Raw genomic sequence first — 15,543 nt, 5'->3', positions numbered from 1 at the left:
ATGATAAACCGGATTACCTCCACTGATCATGACATCTTCAACATAACCATCCTGCTGTGGCACTGGCCTTTCGGCACCTCTTACAACCTAAGAGGTGATGTGTGCTGGGACCTCTATCGCGTCCCTCGCTGTCGACTGGTGGACCAGCGTTCTCTGTACCCTACAGCAGATGTGGTGGTCTTCCACAGCCGAGAATTGGAACGGGGGCACCAAAAGACCCCCCACGATCTGCCACGGCCACCGGGTCAGAGGTGGGTCTGGATGTCCCTGGAGTCCCCAGAAAACAATGGGAACCTGCGCCCTTATGCCAACGTCTTCAACTTGACCATGTCCTACAGGAGAGATGCTGATATTAAAATCCCTTATGGGGAGCTGCTCGCGACCGAGCCTGGCAGTGGAGAACATGGAGCTGAAGGCAGTGCAGTGAATAAAAACAATTTGGTCTGTTGGGTGGTTAGGAACTATCGTGCCCGCCACAGGAGGAGCCAAGTCTACAAAGAGCTAAATGCCATAGTTCCTGTGAGTGTGTATGGTAAATGGAACCATGCACCGCTGTCTTCCCACGCCCTCCTACCCACCATCTCTCACTGCTATTTCTATCTGGCCTTTGAGAACTCATGCTCCAAAGATTACATCACTGAGAAGCTGTGGAGGAACGCCTACCAGGGAGGCGCTGTGCCTGTTGTCCTCGGACCGTCGCTGGAGGACTACGCGGCTGTGGCCCCGCCAAACTCCTTCATCCATGTCGATGAGTTTGCATCAATAGAGGACTTGGGGAATCATCTGAAACAGCTGGCGGATGACAAGAAAAGCTATTCTGACTATTTTGCTTGGAAGCAAAACTGGAAGGTGAAGCTTTACACCGACTGGAGAGAGAGGTTGTGTAGAATCTGCTCTCAGTATGATAAGTTACCTCAACATAAGGTTTACTCTGACCTTGAAGCCTGGGTTAATGGGTAAACATAATGTCAACTTGGTACATCAGAAGCATAATCAGGCTAATATAACATAAACAACAAATGACCATTGTTAAATGCATGCTGGAGTAATTGCCTAAAGTAGAATTGAGTGAGAATGCTGTGTCCAAATGAAAACTGTATCAAATAAACGTATAGGCACTTGAAATAAGAGAGATTCAATTATTTACCTGCTTCATTGTGCAGTGTGCACATAGGCCTAAACATAAACCCACTTGGTAAGAAAACTGAATGGCTGGAAATCTTTCACCATGCCTGTTGATCTCTGAAGAGTCACTTACAGGCATGGCCTATAGTACCTCCCCTTGACCTCTCTACTGTAAATAGTATACCTTTTATTTTATCTTTTTTGTTTTACGACACACACACGCACAGGCACACACACACACACACACACACACACACACACACACACACACACACACACACACACACACACACACACACACACACACAAAAGACATTTGCTAAAATAATGAAATACTTGAATAAGTCTGCAAAGATACAGTACTGATATTCATCATCGAGATCATTTTGAAAGCCACAAGTAAGGGTGTTCACTGCTTCTCCAGGCTTATCTCATGCTCACGTCATTAGCCACATTATCCCTGCTGTCCCTATTCTGTCATTTTTCAAAATTTCAATATATAAATATATATTTCTATTTAATTGATAACAGATCTACATGGTCACAACTCATCATGACTTGTTCATGGCATTTCTCTCAAAATACTCACACCCCAACTCGCTTAACACCCTCCACCCTGTCACATCCAGCCCTATATTTTACTGAAAAATATGTGGACAACTGATTTGATTTAAATGTCCCTCTTCTCGGTTAACATAGGTTATGAAACGTGGGACACTCCTATTCTCAGATTTCTCACTACTGCAACTTCCTCTTATCGAGCATCAATTAGGCAAGAGAGAGAAATCACAAGAGTAAGGCGGGGAGAGAGAGAGAGGGAGAGATCAAATAACACTCCCAACCATTTATATAGCAACTCTCTTTCGATCGTCTTCAATTGATCATCATTTTTATAAGTGGCCCTGCCATTCAATCTGAAAATGGTGTGCCGGCAGTTGCTGCTTCTGGAGCAGTGGAGATTTTGTTTTTGTTTTCTTTTGGGGGTTGACTTGACTGTGTGTTACCATGTACTTTGACTTTGTGGTTAGGAGAGGGTCTTATGATGTCTTTGAGTACTGATATTCTGGTATTGTGGTATAATTCTGAATACCAGTAAGACTCCCTAATCGGGAGATAAGCGACCGTTGGTCGCTTATCTCCACAAATAGGCCAAAAGTTTGTTTTACCAATTATCAAGACATACGGGCAGTTGACAGTTTGCCATGGTTACTCATTGAAGTTGAATCTCCATATATGGAGATAACCTACGCATCACACTAAGTCTGACCTCACCAGCCCATATTTGGGCATGAGCAACTTATGTCTCCATATATGGAGATATGATGGCATCACACAGTCCTCAGCCGATGATGTGGCGTGATGTCATACAATACACAAACGAGCCCTACAGTATAAAGGGGCAATTCTTGCCAGGAAAGAAGCATTTCTTCGACTCAGACCTTATCGCCAGGGTTGGCTTATAGCAGCTGTCGGTAGGACCATATATGGATTCTGTTAGTGTGGATCTCCTAACAGGGCATCATCTGGGATACAATCCCTTTTATGCCCATATATGGAGATCCCTAACAGAATCCCTTTCATACCCATATATGGAGATCCCTAACAGAATCCCTTTTATGCCCATATATGGAGATTCCTAACAGCATCCCTTTTATGCCCATATATGGAGATCACTAACAGCTAACAGAATCCCTTTTATGCCCATATATGGAGATCCCTAACAGAATCCCTTTTATGCCCATATATGGAGATCCCTAACAGAATCCCTTTTATGCCCATATATGGAGATCCCTAACAGAATCCCTTTTATGCCCATATATGGAGATCCCTAACAGAATCCCTTGTATGCCCATATATGGAGATCCCTAACAGAATCCCTTTTATGCCCATATATGGAGATCCCTAACAGAATCCCTTTTATGCCCATATATTATGGAGAAATCCCTGCTCTGAGTATCTGACATCAGTGTGATGTCACCTGTTTATGCCCATATATGGAGATCCCTGCTCTGCGTATCTGGTTGCTATGGTAAACAGTTGGTTGCTAGGGTAAAAAAACATGGTTGCTATGGTAAACAGTTGGTTGCTAGGGTAAACAGTTGGTTGCTAGGGTAAAACCATGGTTGCTAAGGTGGTTGCTAACGTACACTAACAGACCAGCAACAACAGACTGTTGCCACAGCAACGTACACAAAGGTTTGTGTACACATGTGGTGTGATGTCATACTGATGCGGAGATATGAGCAGGGAAAAGGTGTGACGTGTGACGTGTGACCGACGGACAGACGGACGGACGGACGGCCGGACGGACGGACGGACGGCCGGTGGAGGTTTTCATAGTAAACTGCTCCCTGACGGTCGCAATAAATCTAATAGGCACAAGCATATCAAAAGTGGTCATTGTATGTTAAAAAGTGATCATTGTACATTGCTGTAGCCGTTCAGTACAGCATTTTGCAATATAAACGTCCAGATTCATTTTGTGCATAACGCCATAAATCTTTGACCAAATTCTGTTCCAAATGCCTCAGTAACAGTCACTGTGTTTGAGGCCGCTAAAAGAGGAGACTTGATAGTTGTTACTTTTAGTTTTGTTTTGGGTGGGGCTAATTTCTACTATAATAGTAATGTTTGTTGAAAGTGTGTGTGTGTGTGTGTGTGTGTGTGTGTGTGTGTGTGTGTGTGTGTGTGTGTGTGTGTGTGTGTGTGTGTGTGTGTGTGTGTGTGTGTGTGTGTGTGTGTGTGTGTGTGTGTGTGTGTGTGTGTGTGTGTGTGTTGGTAGCTGTTGGTAGACTTATAATAGCCTATACATTAATTTCACTAAATATATAGAGTAGCCGTGTGTGGGATAGTTGTTTCCTCAGTGCAAAGTCCAACATGATCTGAAACATTTGTACTTTTTACTCTATGCACCACGTAACAGCCCTGTAACGTATCAAATAGAAACATTTAAAAAGCCACTCAGTAGTCTGAACTCCTCTTTTGTTCTGTGTGTGCATGTGAGTCCTTCCTTGCTGCATGCAAGTCATACTGTCATGTCACCTTGCTTTAGTCACTTTTAGACAGGAAACTGTACACTACCCACTATACTGGGTGGTTTTCTCCAAATTGGTTAGGGTGCTGCACCCACTGCAAACAAAATCTGGTGGAAACAGAAACCACCTGCCCAAACTCAAAGCCAAGACATCAGAGACACATACTTCCCACAGATTACTTACACCCTATTAGTGAGTTTGAAAACATGATTACAGACACACACACAAAAAAATATATATATATATATATACAATATATATATACAACAATGTGCGAACACAGCAGCAAGATTTGTGAACTGTTGCTATAAAAGAAGGCTAGAGAATGGAATACAATCACCTACCTGCACATATAAATAGAGCTGCTACCTTTAAACACATTTAAAACTGAGGCTTTTTTTTCCTGTATACCAATTAAATCGTTTTGAGAAAAAATAAATGCCATTTGCTCCAAAGCGACTGCAAAAGATTGCTATATGTTTCAAAAAGCTTTATAACCAACTGTATACAAGGACAATTATGTGACATAGCTATGTTTACATTATGCTGTACAACCTCCAACAGTATATATTATGTTCCCCAATTTCAACTGATTTTGTTATTTTTGACTTTTGCTTTGACAATGTAAACGTGTGTTTTGCCTGACAGCGAGTCCCTGGTTTGATTCCTGGCCGGCCAACCCATTTGCTGCGTATCACTTCCCTAACCTCTCTACGTGCTTCCTGTCTCTCTACTGTACTTAACTTAAATAAATACAAAAAACAAGAAAACCATTTTAGCAGCCTTTTGAAGAATATAACATTACAAATAAGAACTGGAGTGAAAGATTTGAAATCAGTGGCCATATTTTGATATCAATATCTTCAAAATAAAACAGTATTGTAGTATCCACGAGTTTCCAACGCCCCATAGTGCATTGCGCAGACGCTGTACCGAGCTTCCGGCGCCGCAGCCGAGTGTGATTTACAAGCTCACCATGGGTTGCATCTGCGACGCGACGTGAGCTTGTATGTCTGCTGTTAAACCGGAAGTGTGGTCCAAACAGGTCCAAATAATCTCCAGTAAACCAACTCCCGCGGAAACAGGTGGATACATATTGCTAAAAACAAGAGTTGTGCTGGTCAAGTTTTTATTGTAATTTGAAACGTTACAATACGGCAGGTTCACAAAATCTGTCAATGTTTTATCATTGACATAGCAAAATATTTTTCTCCATACCACTTGTAGTACATCCTTCCACATAGATGGCACTATGGGTACATGTTCCCCGATCTGAGAAACAGGTTTTGAGAACAAGCAGTTACTGCTTTAAAATCTCTGTGATGGTGTGTGATGGTGGTCTACTCAAAAAAAAATGAGAACCTCTTGAATTTGTTAAAGTATCAGAAAATTTGGAGGCCATACATTTTTTCAGCAGTTATAATGGACTAATATCTAGTTGCACTGTCAGCAGTAAGAGTGCAATTGTGACGTGCAAGTGTACTAACGGTCAATGACAGTCATTCTTGAGAGGAAGCAATGTCATAATTGTTTGCACTTATTTCAGGTTGTGGTGAACCAACTTCCATGTTTACCAGAAACAAGCATTCAAAATGATCATCTGTAGCATGGTTTGTAAGTTGGTTAAATACATAAAATACAGATTACAAACCAATCCATTTTGATGGAAAATATATGTTTTTATTGAAAGGCTAGGCAGCATATGCCACCCATTTACAGATATGCCACCCATTTACATTTTACTCAAAGCTGCAAGCAGTAGTTAAGTTTCACATATTTCATGTAACTTGCGTCTTTTTTGTGCAAAACAGATTTTCCATTAATTTCTTTTCACTTAAAACGTTTCAGGATGACAATTCAGTTTAAGTTCTAGAGACACAATCTCAATATTTTAAACTATATAATCTCAACATGGCCATGAAAAGGCTTTCCAATGATGTAAACAATCAAAAACAAAAAAGTTGCAGCTCTGCATAGATAGAGGAACAGCAGCAATATTTAAGGCAATGTAAAAAAAAATCTTATAAACCTACTTTGTGCAAAAGCATAATACATAATGGTCAAACCCTGAAATAATTTACATATGGCAGTCTTTGGTGTTGGGACAGTGTAGTTGAGTTGAACATGGAGCAAATAAAAAACATTGTCATGACAAGTCCTGGTACTGAATGAACAGTTACAATATCGACAGGCTCATGCTCCGATGGGGTTACATTGTGCTTAAAATCATAGTGAAGATGGGTGTGCATTTGGCCCTCTGCAAAGAACCATCATTTTCTATGGTACATGGATGCCCGCCGAACCCAACATTCTTTGGCCGGAAGCACCAAGTCCGAAAATGTTAAAGGGGGGCTATAAAATAGTCTTTGAATGATCCCCATCTTTAAAAAAATAAAAATAAAATGCACCAGAAAATTAAAAAGGGGGCTATGAAATAGTCTTTGAGCGATCCCCATCTTGAAAAAGAAAAAGGGGAAACCCAACACCCAGCCCATGGCCGAGGGATGATCAGCCTGTAGGATGACTGGGGTTGCGAGTGAAAGTCTTTAGCTTCAGTGTCGAGGAGACAGTCTTGAGTTGACATTGTTCGGTTGAGTGACTACAAAAGCATGGTTATCCAGTCAGGTGACCGACCAACCCAGGGTGCAGGGCCTGCTTGAAGACGTCTGGTCGGTGGAGTGCAGGCATGTATACAGTCGGATGGGCTCCAGGGTAGCCAGCAGTAGCATAGCCTTGAAGTTGGCCGGGAATAGGAGAATGGGGCATGTTCATCTGAGGAGGACTCTGCTCATAGTACTGGTCTTCGGACTCCTCGTCCATGGGCAGAGCAAGGCGCTTACCCTTCTGCCTGCGGTTGCAGAACCAAACACGTACAACCTGCCAAAAAAAAAAAGTATAAATAAGTTACACATAGAACACATAAGTTGTGTCTAAACACCTTTGATGCATACTAGTCAAATACTACAGAATTATGTTAAAGGACAACTTTGTTTTTTTACAACAAGGGTTCATATTTTAGATTGTAATTAGAGAAAATAAAAAGTGAGTGTTAAAATATTTTCATTTGCTTCGTTCTATTGATTTATCGCGTTTACCGTGCTAAAATGTGGAGCATGCGTACGCATGGGGGCATGCGTACAAGTGGTACAAGTTAGACCCAATAAGCCAGCAGTTACAGTAACACTTCTAGCACCCATAAGTCACATCCAACCATGAAAGGTTGCGTTCCATCTTGGGAATGGGCTTATTCTGTGTAAAATTACATATTTAGCCACTTGTACGCATGCCCCCAACCACTGAAATAAGAATCTCTAAAACAATAGAAAGAAGTAAATTAAATAATTTTAACACTCATCTTCTATATTCTTTAATTACAATCTAAAATATGAAACCTTATTGTAAAAAACTAAAGTTGTCCTTTAACTGTGATGAAGAGTGCACATGTCTTACATCTCTCTCCAAGCCCAGGTCATCAGCAATATGTGTAATCTCCCCTGTGTTAGGCTTGGGACACTTGATAAAATACGACTCCAGAGCAGAACGCACTGTTCCCTCCAAGCTGGTCCGTCTCTTCCTCTTCCTGGTGTCAACAAATACTCGCTGAACCTTGTACATCTGACATAAAAGAAAGAGGGTGAAAATGTCAGTGTTTAATCCGACAGGAAGCAGGAAACAAGTTCTGACATTCTACAGTGATAGTTTTCCCATATGCACCACATTTTGTCTGAGGGGACCAAGTATGTGGGACCTCAATCAACAAGTACACATGGTTTGATTATACAAAGAACAAGCCAATGCTATAAACGGTACATTTGTCTCACAAGACTAAAAAGTGAGTGGAGTTTGCAAGTGGCAGACTTACATCCTGTGGGTTGTCAGAGGTCTCTGCTTCATTTAGCCATCTCTGGAGAAGAGGCTTCAGTTTGCACATGTTCTTGAAGCTCAGCTGGAGAGCCTCAAAACGACAGATGGTGGTCTGACTGAACATTTTACCTGCGCACAAATAAATAAATGCATACATTAATACAGTACTGTACTTTTCAATCAATTTGTTCCAGGCTTAAGCTCTAACTTGTCTAAATACGATTACAGACACCAGACCAGTTAAGTATGGTGTATGCGTACAAGTGTACACGCTTGGTGAGGTTGCACTGAATTTCTTTAACTACTGTAATTAATGACCTGATATTGGAAAGTATTAAGTGGAGTGGAAACTGTCATTTAGACCCAAGACCTTTCTGTTCTTGATAGTTAGAATGTGCGCTTATGTGTGGATGCCTGGTCTGTGTTCATGTGGTGGTGTGTGTGTAAGGTTGTGGGCTTTGAAAATATTTCTCAATCTCAACTACTTTGGTGTATTTCACTACCATTGTTGCATGCATGAAATGGGCTTTACAAATAAATTGACTTTACTAGCAGTTCACTCTCTTTACTTTTACTAGTTCAATTCACTCTCATTCAACACATAGCCTACAGCTACTAAGATATATTCCACTTTGCATTAAAAAAAATATCCATACAAAAATGTACAAATACAATAAAAACGTACCATAAAGGTTACCCAGGGCAAGGCCCACATCAGCTTGCGTGAATCCTAGGGTGATGCGTTTGTGTTTCAGATCCTTGGCAAACTGCTCCAGTTCCTCCGTGGAAAGATTTTCCTATAAAAGATGAGATTACATTCAGATAAATATATGCCCACTACAAGAGGCGAAGCTCTGCTTAAAATAATTGTTTAAACCAGTGGTTCTCAAAGTGGATTCAATGGACTTTCATGGGGGTTTAAATTGACCCTTGAAGAGTTAAGGGGAGACCTTGAAGTGTAAAAGTTTGAGAAACACTGGTATAAAACTTTTAAAGTATTGGTTCTAACCTCCTCCTCAGAGTCGCTGCATGCGCCACTGGACGACCCGCTGCTTCTCGTGGAGCCCGGGTTCTGGGTCTGCGGCGCGGAGACGGGCTGGCTTGCGCTGCCGCTGAAGAACACGTTCCCCGGAACCCCATTACTGGGAGGCGAGGGGGAAAGAGACGGGGAGGACGCCGAAGAAGTGGACGGGTTGGGGTTGTTGGCGCTGGGCGGCGCGATGTGGGCCAGGCCGGGCCAGAAGTTCGGGTTCCAAGGAGTCGAGTAGTAGACCCCGTGCGCCATGCTGGCGGCCTGTGGCGGCGTGGGATATTGCTGGATCTTTACCTCCGAGTACTCGTCCCCGGAGTCCCTCTCGGTCTTTATTTCGGGCATTTTGATCTGCTCTCTGGTCTCGGCTATGGGCGGGCTGATGTTTGCGGGCTGGGAGGCCGCCGTCGCGCCGGGCACCTGTCCGGCGTAGGCCTCGGGCGCGGAGAAGGGATACCAGTGCTTGGGGTGGCCGTAGTCTCCGGCCGCAGCCTGCAGGTCGTGAGGCCGGTAATCGCCACTGACCGGTGGGAAGGGGAAAAAGGCCTGTGCCGCTGACGGTGCCATCCCGTTATATGCGCCTTTGTTGAAGAAGAGACTCGGGTCTTGTAGGACGCCGTGGGTGAGTTGGATGGACCCGGCACTCATGACGCCTTCCGGGCCTAAAGCCTGGGCGTACGGATTGACCCGGCTGAAGTCGTACGGTCGGCTGTTGCAATCCAAGAATGGGCTCTTGTTGCAATCTGAAGTCGGGCTGTTAGATTCAGACATTTTACAAAAATCAAGTAGCCTAGGCGGCGGCCTCAGTAAAATGTTTGAAAACGAGCGTCGAATAGAGTTAAGTCTGTTCACCCACCAAACATTGCCCAAAAAACAAAAGTAGTCCTACAAAAATGCGTCCAAAATGAAAATAAAGGTGACTCTCAGAGGATTTGCGAGGTCTCCGTCTTGATAAATTCAGCAAATGTAATCCACTTGTTACTAATAAATGTCCACCAACAATCTAGTTGAGTTGAGCACCTCCTCGCCAATAGTCAGACACCTTCAAGCTCAAACACTCGATTGCAGTTTGCACCATTGGCTGCTCAAACATGTTTCCTTAAACCAAGAGGTGGCGTTTGGGTCATCTCTTCACCCATTGGTCACCAGAGACAATTACGCACAGCTGAAGGTGAAGTTGTGAATGACCTTGATACTTGTCAATGGAGGGGGGCGTGTTTTCAATCCCCCTGAGCTGAGCCAGTTTCACTGCACTAGCACTACATTTTCTTCACACTTTGTGCAATGCAAAAATCATCATTATACCCTTATTAGCCTAATATCAAGTTGTCCCAAGCTCAACCGAATAATATAGTGGGTTATTTAGGCTACATTGCAAAACAGACACGGCTGCTTGTGTGAATACATAAACCAACAGCTCGCCTCATACTTCATTATGCACAGTTTGTTTAAATCATTCACCCTCTGAGAGATATCTTTGATATTAACATGCGAGGTCCTAATACTAAACCCATTTCCATTAGGCTACTAACACTTCCATTAGCTAAATAAAAAGGTGACTTAGTTACCAGTGTCCAAATAGGCGAAGGTATAAAGCTTATGAGGCTAAATAATCTGCCTGTTTTAAACCGGGAAAAGTCGCTTTATTTGGACAATAAATTATAGGATAATATATATAAAAGGCCAATTTTTTGCAGTCACATGCATGTCTTGTTTTCATAATAATTAACACATATAAGGCAGGCAAATTAATAGGCTAAGCCTACACGTTAACACATTTGATTTCGCTTATGCTAATTTAGTTCAATTAAATAATCTATATTAGCACCAATAACTGCGGACTGGGTCATGTTGACGTCGAGTGTCATTAGGTGATGTTTAGGTGATGTTTACCAGTGGGAGGTTGTTAACAGATAAAGGAGTTACTAAAATGTTTTCAAATTGGTGTCAGTATTTTCGGGGGAGAAAGGGGCAATGTGTTAAGTTATGGCTGAAGGGCATTTAGATTTGTTAAAATCAACACTTATTTTTCCTTTGGAAAAGAAGGATGACATTGGTCCCTCGTTGTGTTTGGTCCGTTTTTTTTTTTACTATGCAGCATATATGTTCATATAGCCTGGCTTGGCATGTGCCCCTTTCTCAATAAAAACGTCAATCAAGCAGTCAATCAAACCATGGGCGAAAAACAATCTAGAATTTTTTATTATCCCCCTTCCCCCCTCCTTTAGTCTGATCATCAGCTGCCTTCAGAGTTGTGATTTTGTTTGGGCTGTTTTGGATTTAGAATTAGAACCACTTAATGGATAACAACGTGGAGGAAATGTATGAAACAGCCACCAGCATGCAGGTAAAACCCCTGCCATTCCCCCTTGATCGGTGGCTATTGAAAGGCGTAGATGGCCGTCGCACCGATAGGCCTACAGATGCGCTCCCCCAGTGCGAGTCGTTGGCTACAGATTGTTGGCAGGAAGCCGCACCGCGGGGGAGGGAGGGGGGGTGCCATTGTGAGACTCGGCCCCAGGACACCCCGCGGATTTCAGACCCCGAGTAGCGATGGTCGACCATTAGCTTCCTTTCAGACTCGAACAATAAGTCTCAACTCTTTGATTCCGCCCACACCCCGACAGCCACCCACCCCCTGCTCTGAAACAAACACTGGGCACTGGCCTGGGCAGCAGTTTCACTCTAGAATCTAGAGATGGACGTGTCTGGATTCACATAGCTCTACATTAGATCAGTGTGCGTGGGGGAGGGGTGATTTGTCTCCACTTGCAGTGGTTCTCAACCTGTGGGTCGGGACCCCCAGGGGGATCCCCAAATTATTTTGGGGGTCCCCAGATGTTTAGCTAAATGTTAACATTGTTTTCTCACTCGACCGTAAACAGGCCAAGTATAAGTGTATGCAGGGTATCTGCACATTTCTAAAGTGACAATTTAAGATTGTTTTTTTAGTAGGCCTACCTCTAGCTGGTCAAACATCTGTCAAATTGTCAGATATTGTGAAAATAGCAGATCTACAATAAATGTAGCATGTAAGCATGCAGATCGGCCATTTTCACAAAGGAATAGATCGAGTCAAACTAAATGTAATGCCAATTCACACAATTCAAGTGCTTATGGAGGCCTGGGGGGTCCCCAGGTGCTTATTTTGGGGGTCACGGCCTGAAACGGTTGAGAACCATTCTACAGTACACAGTAGGCCTATCTTCTATAACTAGTAAGATTCCGACGAGGTCGCGCCAATTCTGGGCAATCTGGCCAGTGATGTATATCGGACCAGTTATGGAGACCCCTGGTACCCATATATGGAGATCCATGTAATGTATATGGAGATATGCTGTGAGAGCCCAAACATGCTTACTCAGTTATTCGTTATGTGAATGTCCTATGATGTCTTTGGACCGAATGAGAGTTCGGAAATTTGCACGTCGGAAAACACAACTCACCAAACATTTCGGTCGAAGTATGGAGAGGCCTTTAGTGTGGTATATGGCCGATGTGGCCTCCATATGGGCATTCCCATATGAAGTCCTGTTAGATATGGGCTTAATATTGATGACATCAGGGAACTCCATATATGGGCATAAAGGGGATTCTGTTAGTGTGACATCACACATAGTGAAGCCAGAGTGTGATGTCAGAGCGGCAAACCCATAGAACCACAGTGTCAGACGTGACAGACAGAGATACATACGGACAAGCTGTGACCGTTCACATACTCTGCGACCTGCGGTTGCAATAAAAACTGATGAAAATGGGGAACATATACACAGTTGGAGGCGGTACAGCATGTGTAAACAGAGTTATGTCACATTGTCTCGTTATAGGTACATGTTATATATACAGGTATAAAGCTTTTTGGACCAAATAGCAGCAATATTGTGCAGTCAATTTGGAACAAATAGCAGCATGTATTTGTTCTCAAAACGAGTAAAATAGGCCTAGTATACAAAAAGCTTCAGATTTAAAATGTGTTTAAAAGTTGCAGCTCTGTTTGTGCAACAGGTCTAGACTCTATTGCATGTTGCATATTGCATAGACCTATTGCATATTGCATAGATAGACCTATTGCACATTGAGTGAGTTTGTAGTCCTTAAGATGGTTGTATTCCATTCACTAGCCTTTCCTTTATCGCCACAGTTCACAAATATCATTACCGTAGTAATATCTGGATGGTAATGATATAAAACGGTGGTTTTCAACCTTTTTCATATCAAGGTCCATTATTTATTCTGCATTTGAGCCACGGACCACCATTTGATGAGATTTAGCTCTCAGACCCAAAACATAGAATATTTTGTTGTCATCGGATAAGATTTTGTCCACAATTCTATGCTGTATTGCTGTGGTACCACAGAAGAGACAACAGGCAAACATTGATCAACATAACAATTATTTTACATTCTGTAATTGTGTAATCTTATAATCTTCTTGTAAATTAAGTAATGCAGGTGTTTAACAATAATTTCCATCATTTAGCCTGGGAGCCACCTGGACCTGGAACCCACTGGATGAGAACCACCGATAAAAGACTGACAACACCATGTGTATTCTTGTTAGTTTACTTTATTGTTATTTTAGTTTTGTACCTATGAGTGCAATGTTGTAATGTTACACTGCTCTATGTGTTGTTTTATTTAACACTTGCTTTGGCAATGTAAACGTATGTTTCTTTCACAGTGAAGCTGTATATCAATTAAGACACTACCGTCCCTATATACAAGTATGCTATGTGATCTCTTTTCTGATTCCATTAGGTATAGGATCAGGACATCTTTATAAGAGGTCCATGGGGGCCCATCAGTGTCTTTAGAGGACATCAAACCACAACTATGCAGTCATTGTCCTGGGACATGGACTTGGGATAGGAATTGTCATGCAAAACACAAGCAGTGAGATTATTCCAGGGTTTTTGAGAGAAAAGAGACAGGAGAGCACAGGGTGCTTGGGGAGTCCAAAGGAGGGGGCAGAGGGGGGAGATCCTGAATAGCATGGTACAGTAGCCTATGGAGGAGATGGATGGGGGGTTTACAGCTAGGGATTTAGCTGAAATGCACCCAGATGTCTCAGATCTCATCTTTAGTTAAGTAGCTTCTTGAAGATTGACGTGAAAGACACATTTTCTGTTCATACTAGTATAGAGGAAAGTTTGAGATAAAAGGAAACCTATTAGATGGTGCTGTGGATTAAAACTGGCAGCTATAGTCTCACCCTCTATCTCTCATTCACTCACACACATACACGCACGCACAGTCGCACACGCACGCACACACGCACGCACGCACACACACACGCGCACACAAACACACACAACACGCACAGCGAGCACAGTATGCCTTTTGCATCTGTTTCTTTTCTTGAGATTACTACCAAGCCAAATGCGTCACAAAAACTGAAAGTGAAAAAAGAAAATCTATGCCTGAAGAAAAAGAAAGTCCCTCGCGAAGGGTTTGATTGTTGATTGTCATCTCATTTGTATAAATACATATGAATTGACATCATATTTGTTGCATACTTTGTCTAAAGGATCAAAACACAATAAAGCTTTAGAGCTTTCTATATCAATTAGTGTTGAGGTCAAGCAATGTCTCAGTGTTCACTCTGTGCTCATTGGACCTATGCCCCACTGCATGCCATGTATCTTTTTACACTTTAGTAAAATGTCAAATTACAGCACTGTGTCCCAGTTGTGTTCTTCTCTTTTGATTGATACAGGTTTAATTCTTGCAACAACCAATGTGCCCATCAACACCTGTAATTAGCAAGACACTGAATCTGCTTATCAAATATCATCACTCTAAATATCAAACCTAACAATTTAAAAGTTTAACTTATGCCTGATCAGCCCATAATAGGCGTTCCTGTCACATTTAAACACTTCACATTTCTTAACCCATTAAACTTTAGATTTTAACCACTTTAACCATTATTTTATACTTTGGATGTTCAAAAATAGCTGATAAACAAGCTCATAGTGCAGCACCAAGTGCCGAGCTGAGCTTGTAGATCTGCTATTTTTGAAAAATCATGGAAATGTGTATTTTGCTTTGTTTCTTGACACAGCCTTCCTACTCCTCACATCCTGAGCAACTGCTGCAGCATGTTCACCACTGCACAGCAGCAATAACAGATATCTACTCGGGTGAAATCATCAGGGACACCCGTCTGCTATCTCAAGCAAACACTGTTCTTTCTATAGACAATAGAAGCATATATACTGACTGACACGCATTTCATTGCCAGCAACAATTACACCTATTCTGTATTATTGCTTCATATTTCATGAATAGGATTTGATTTGTGTCATTCATTTTAGAGTTTAGAGGTAAACACGCATTGCCTCGAAACTTGGGGAAATATTGAACCAGAATTAAATATATTGTCTTGTCAACATCAGTCCTGTACTATCAATACCACCTCTCCAGTGGTGTAAAGTAACTAAGAGCATTTACTTAAGTACTGTACTTTTGAGGTATTTGTGCTTTACT

General features: G+C 42.2%; 2 protein-coding genes across 2 annotated transcripts; one reads left to right on the top strand and one right to left on the bottom strand.

The window, feature by feature from the left end:
* Positions 1-960, top strand: fut7 (fucosyltransferase 7 (alpha (1,3) fucosyltransferase); the record flags this gene model as incomplete). The annotated part of the gene is made up of 1 exon (XM_080743514.1): positions 1-960. The coding sequence occupies one exon, from the start codon at positions 1-3 to the stop codon at positions 958-960; it is 960 nt and encodes a 319-aa protein (XP_080599640.1).
* A 5,813-nt stretch (positions 961-6,773) lies between these two features.
* pou5f3 (POU domain, class 5, transcription factor 3) lies at positions 6,774-9,825 on the bottom strand (the record flags this gene model as incomplete). The annotated part of the gene is made up of 5 exons (XM_080743513.1): positions 6,774-7,037; positions 7,611-7,775; positions 8,023-8,153; positions 8,710-8,821; positions 9,034-9,825. 5 exons carry the CDS (start codon positions 9,823-9,825, stop codon positions 6,774-6,776), a joined length of 1,464 nt encoding a protein of 487 aa, XP_080599639.1.
* Between the last annotated feature and the right edge of the window lie 5,718 nt (positions 9,826-15,543).

The sequence above is a fragment of the Nannobrachium achirus genome (assembly GCF_963921795.1).
Source record: "Nannobrachium achirus genome assembly, chromosome: 15".
NCBI lineage: Eukaryota > Metazoa > Chordata > Actinopteri > Myctophiformes > Myctophidae > Nannobrachium > Nannobrachium achirus.
Note: the sequence above shows the minus strand (reverse complement) of the source record. Positions and strands in the feature narration are given on the sequence as shown.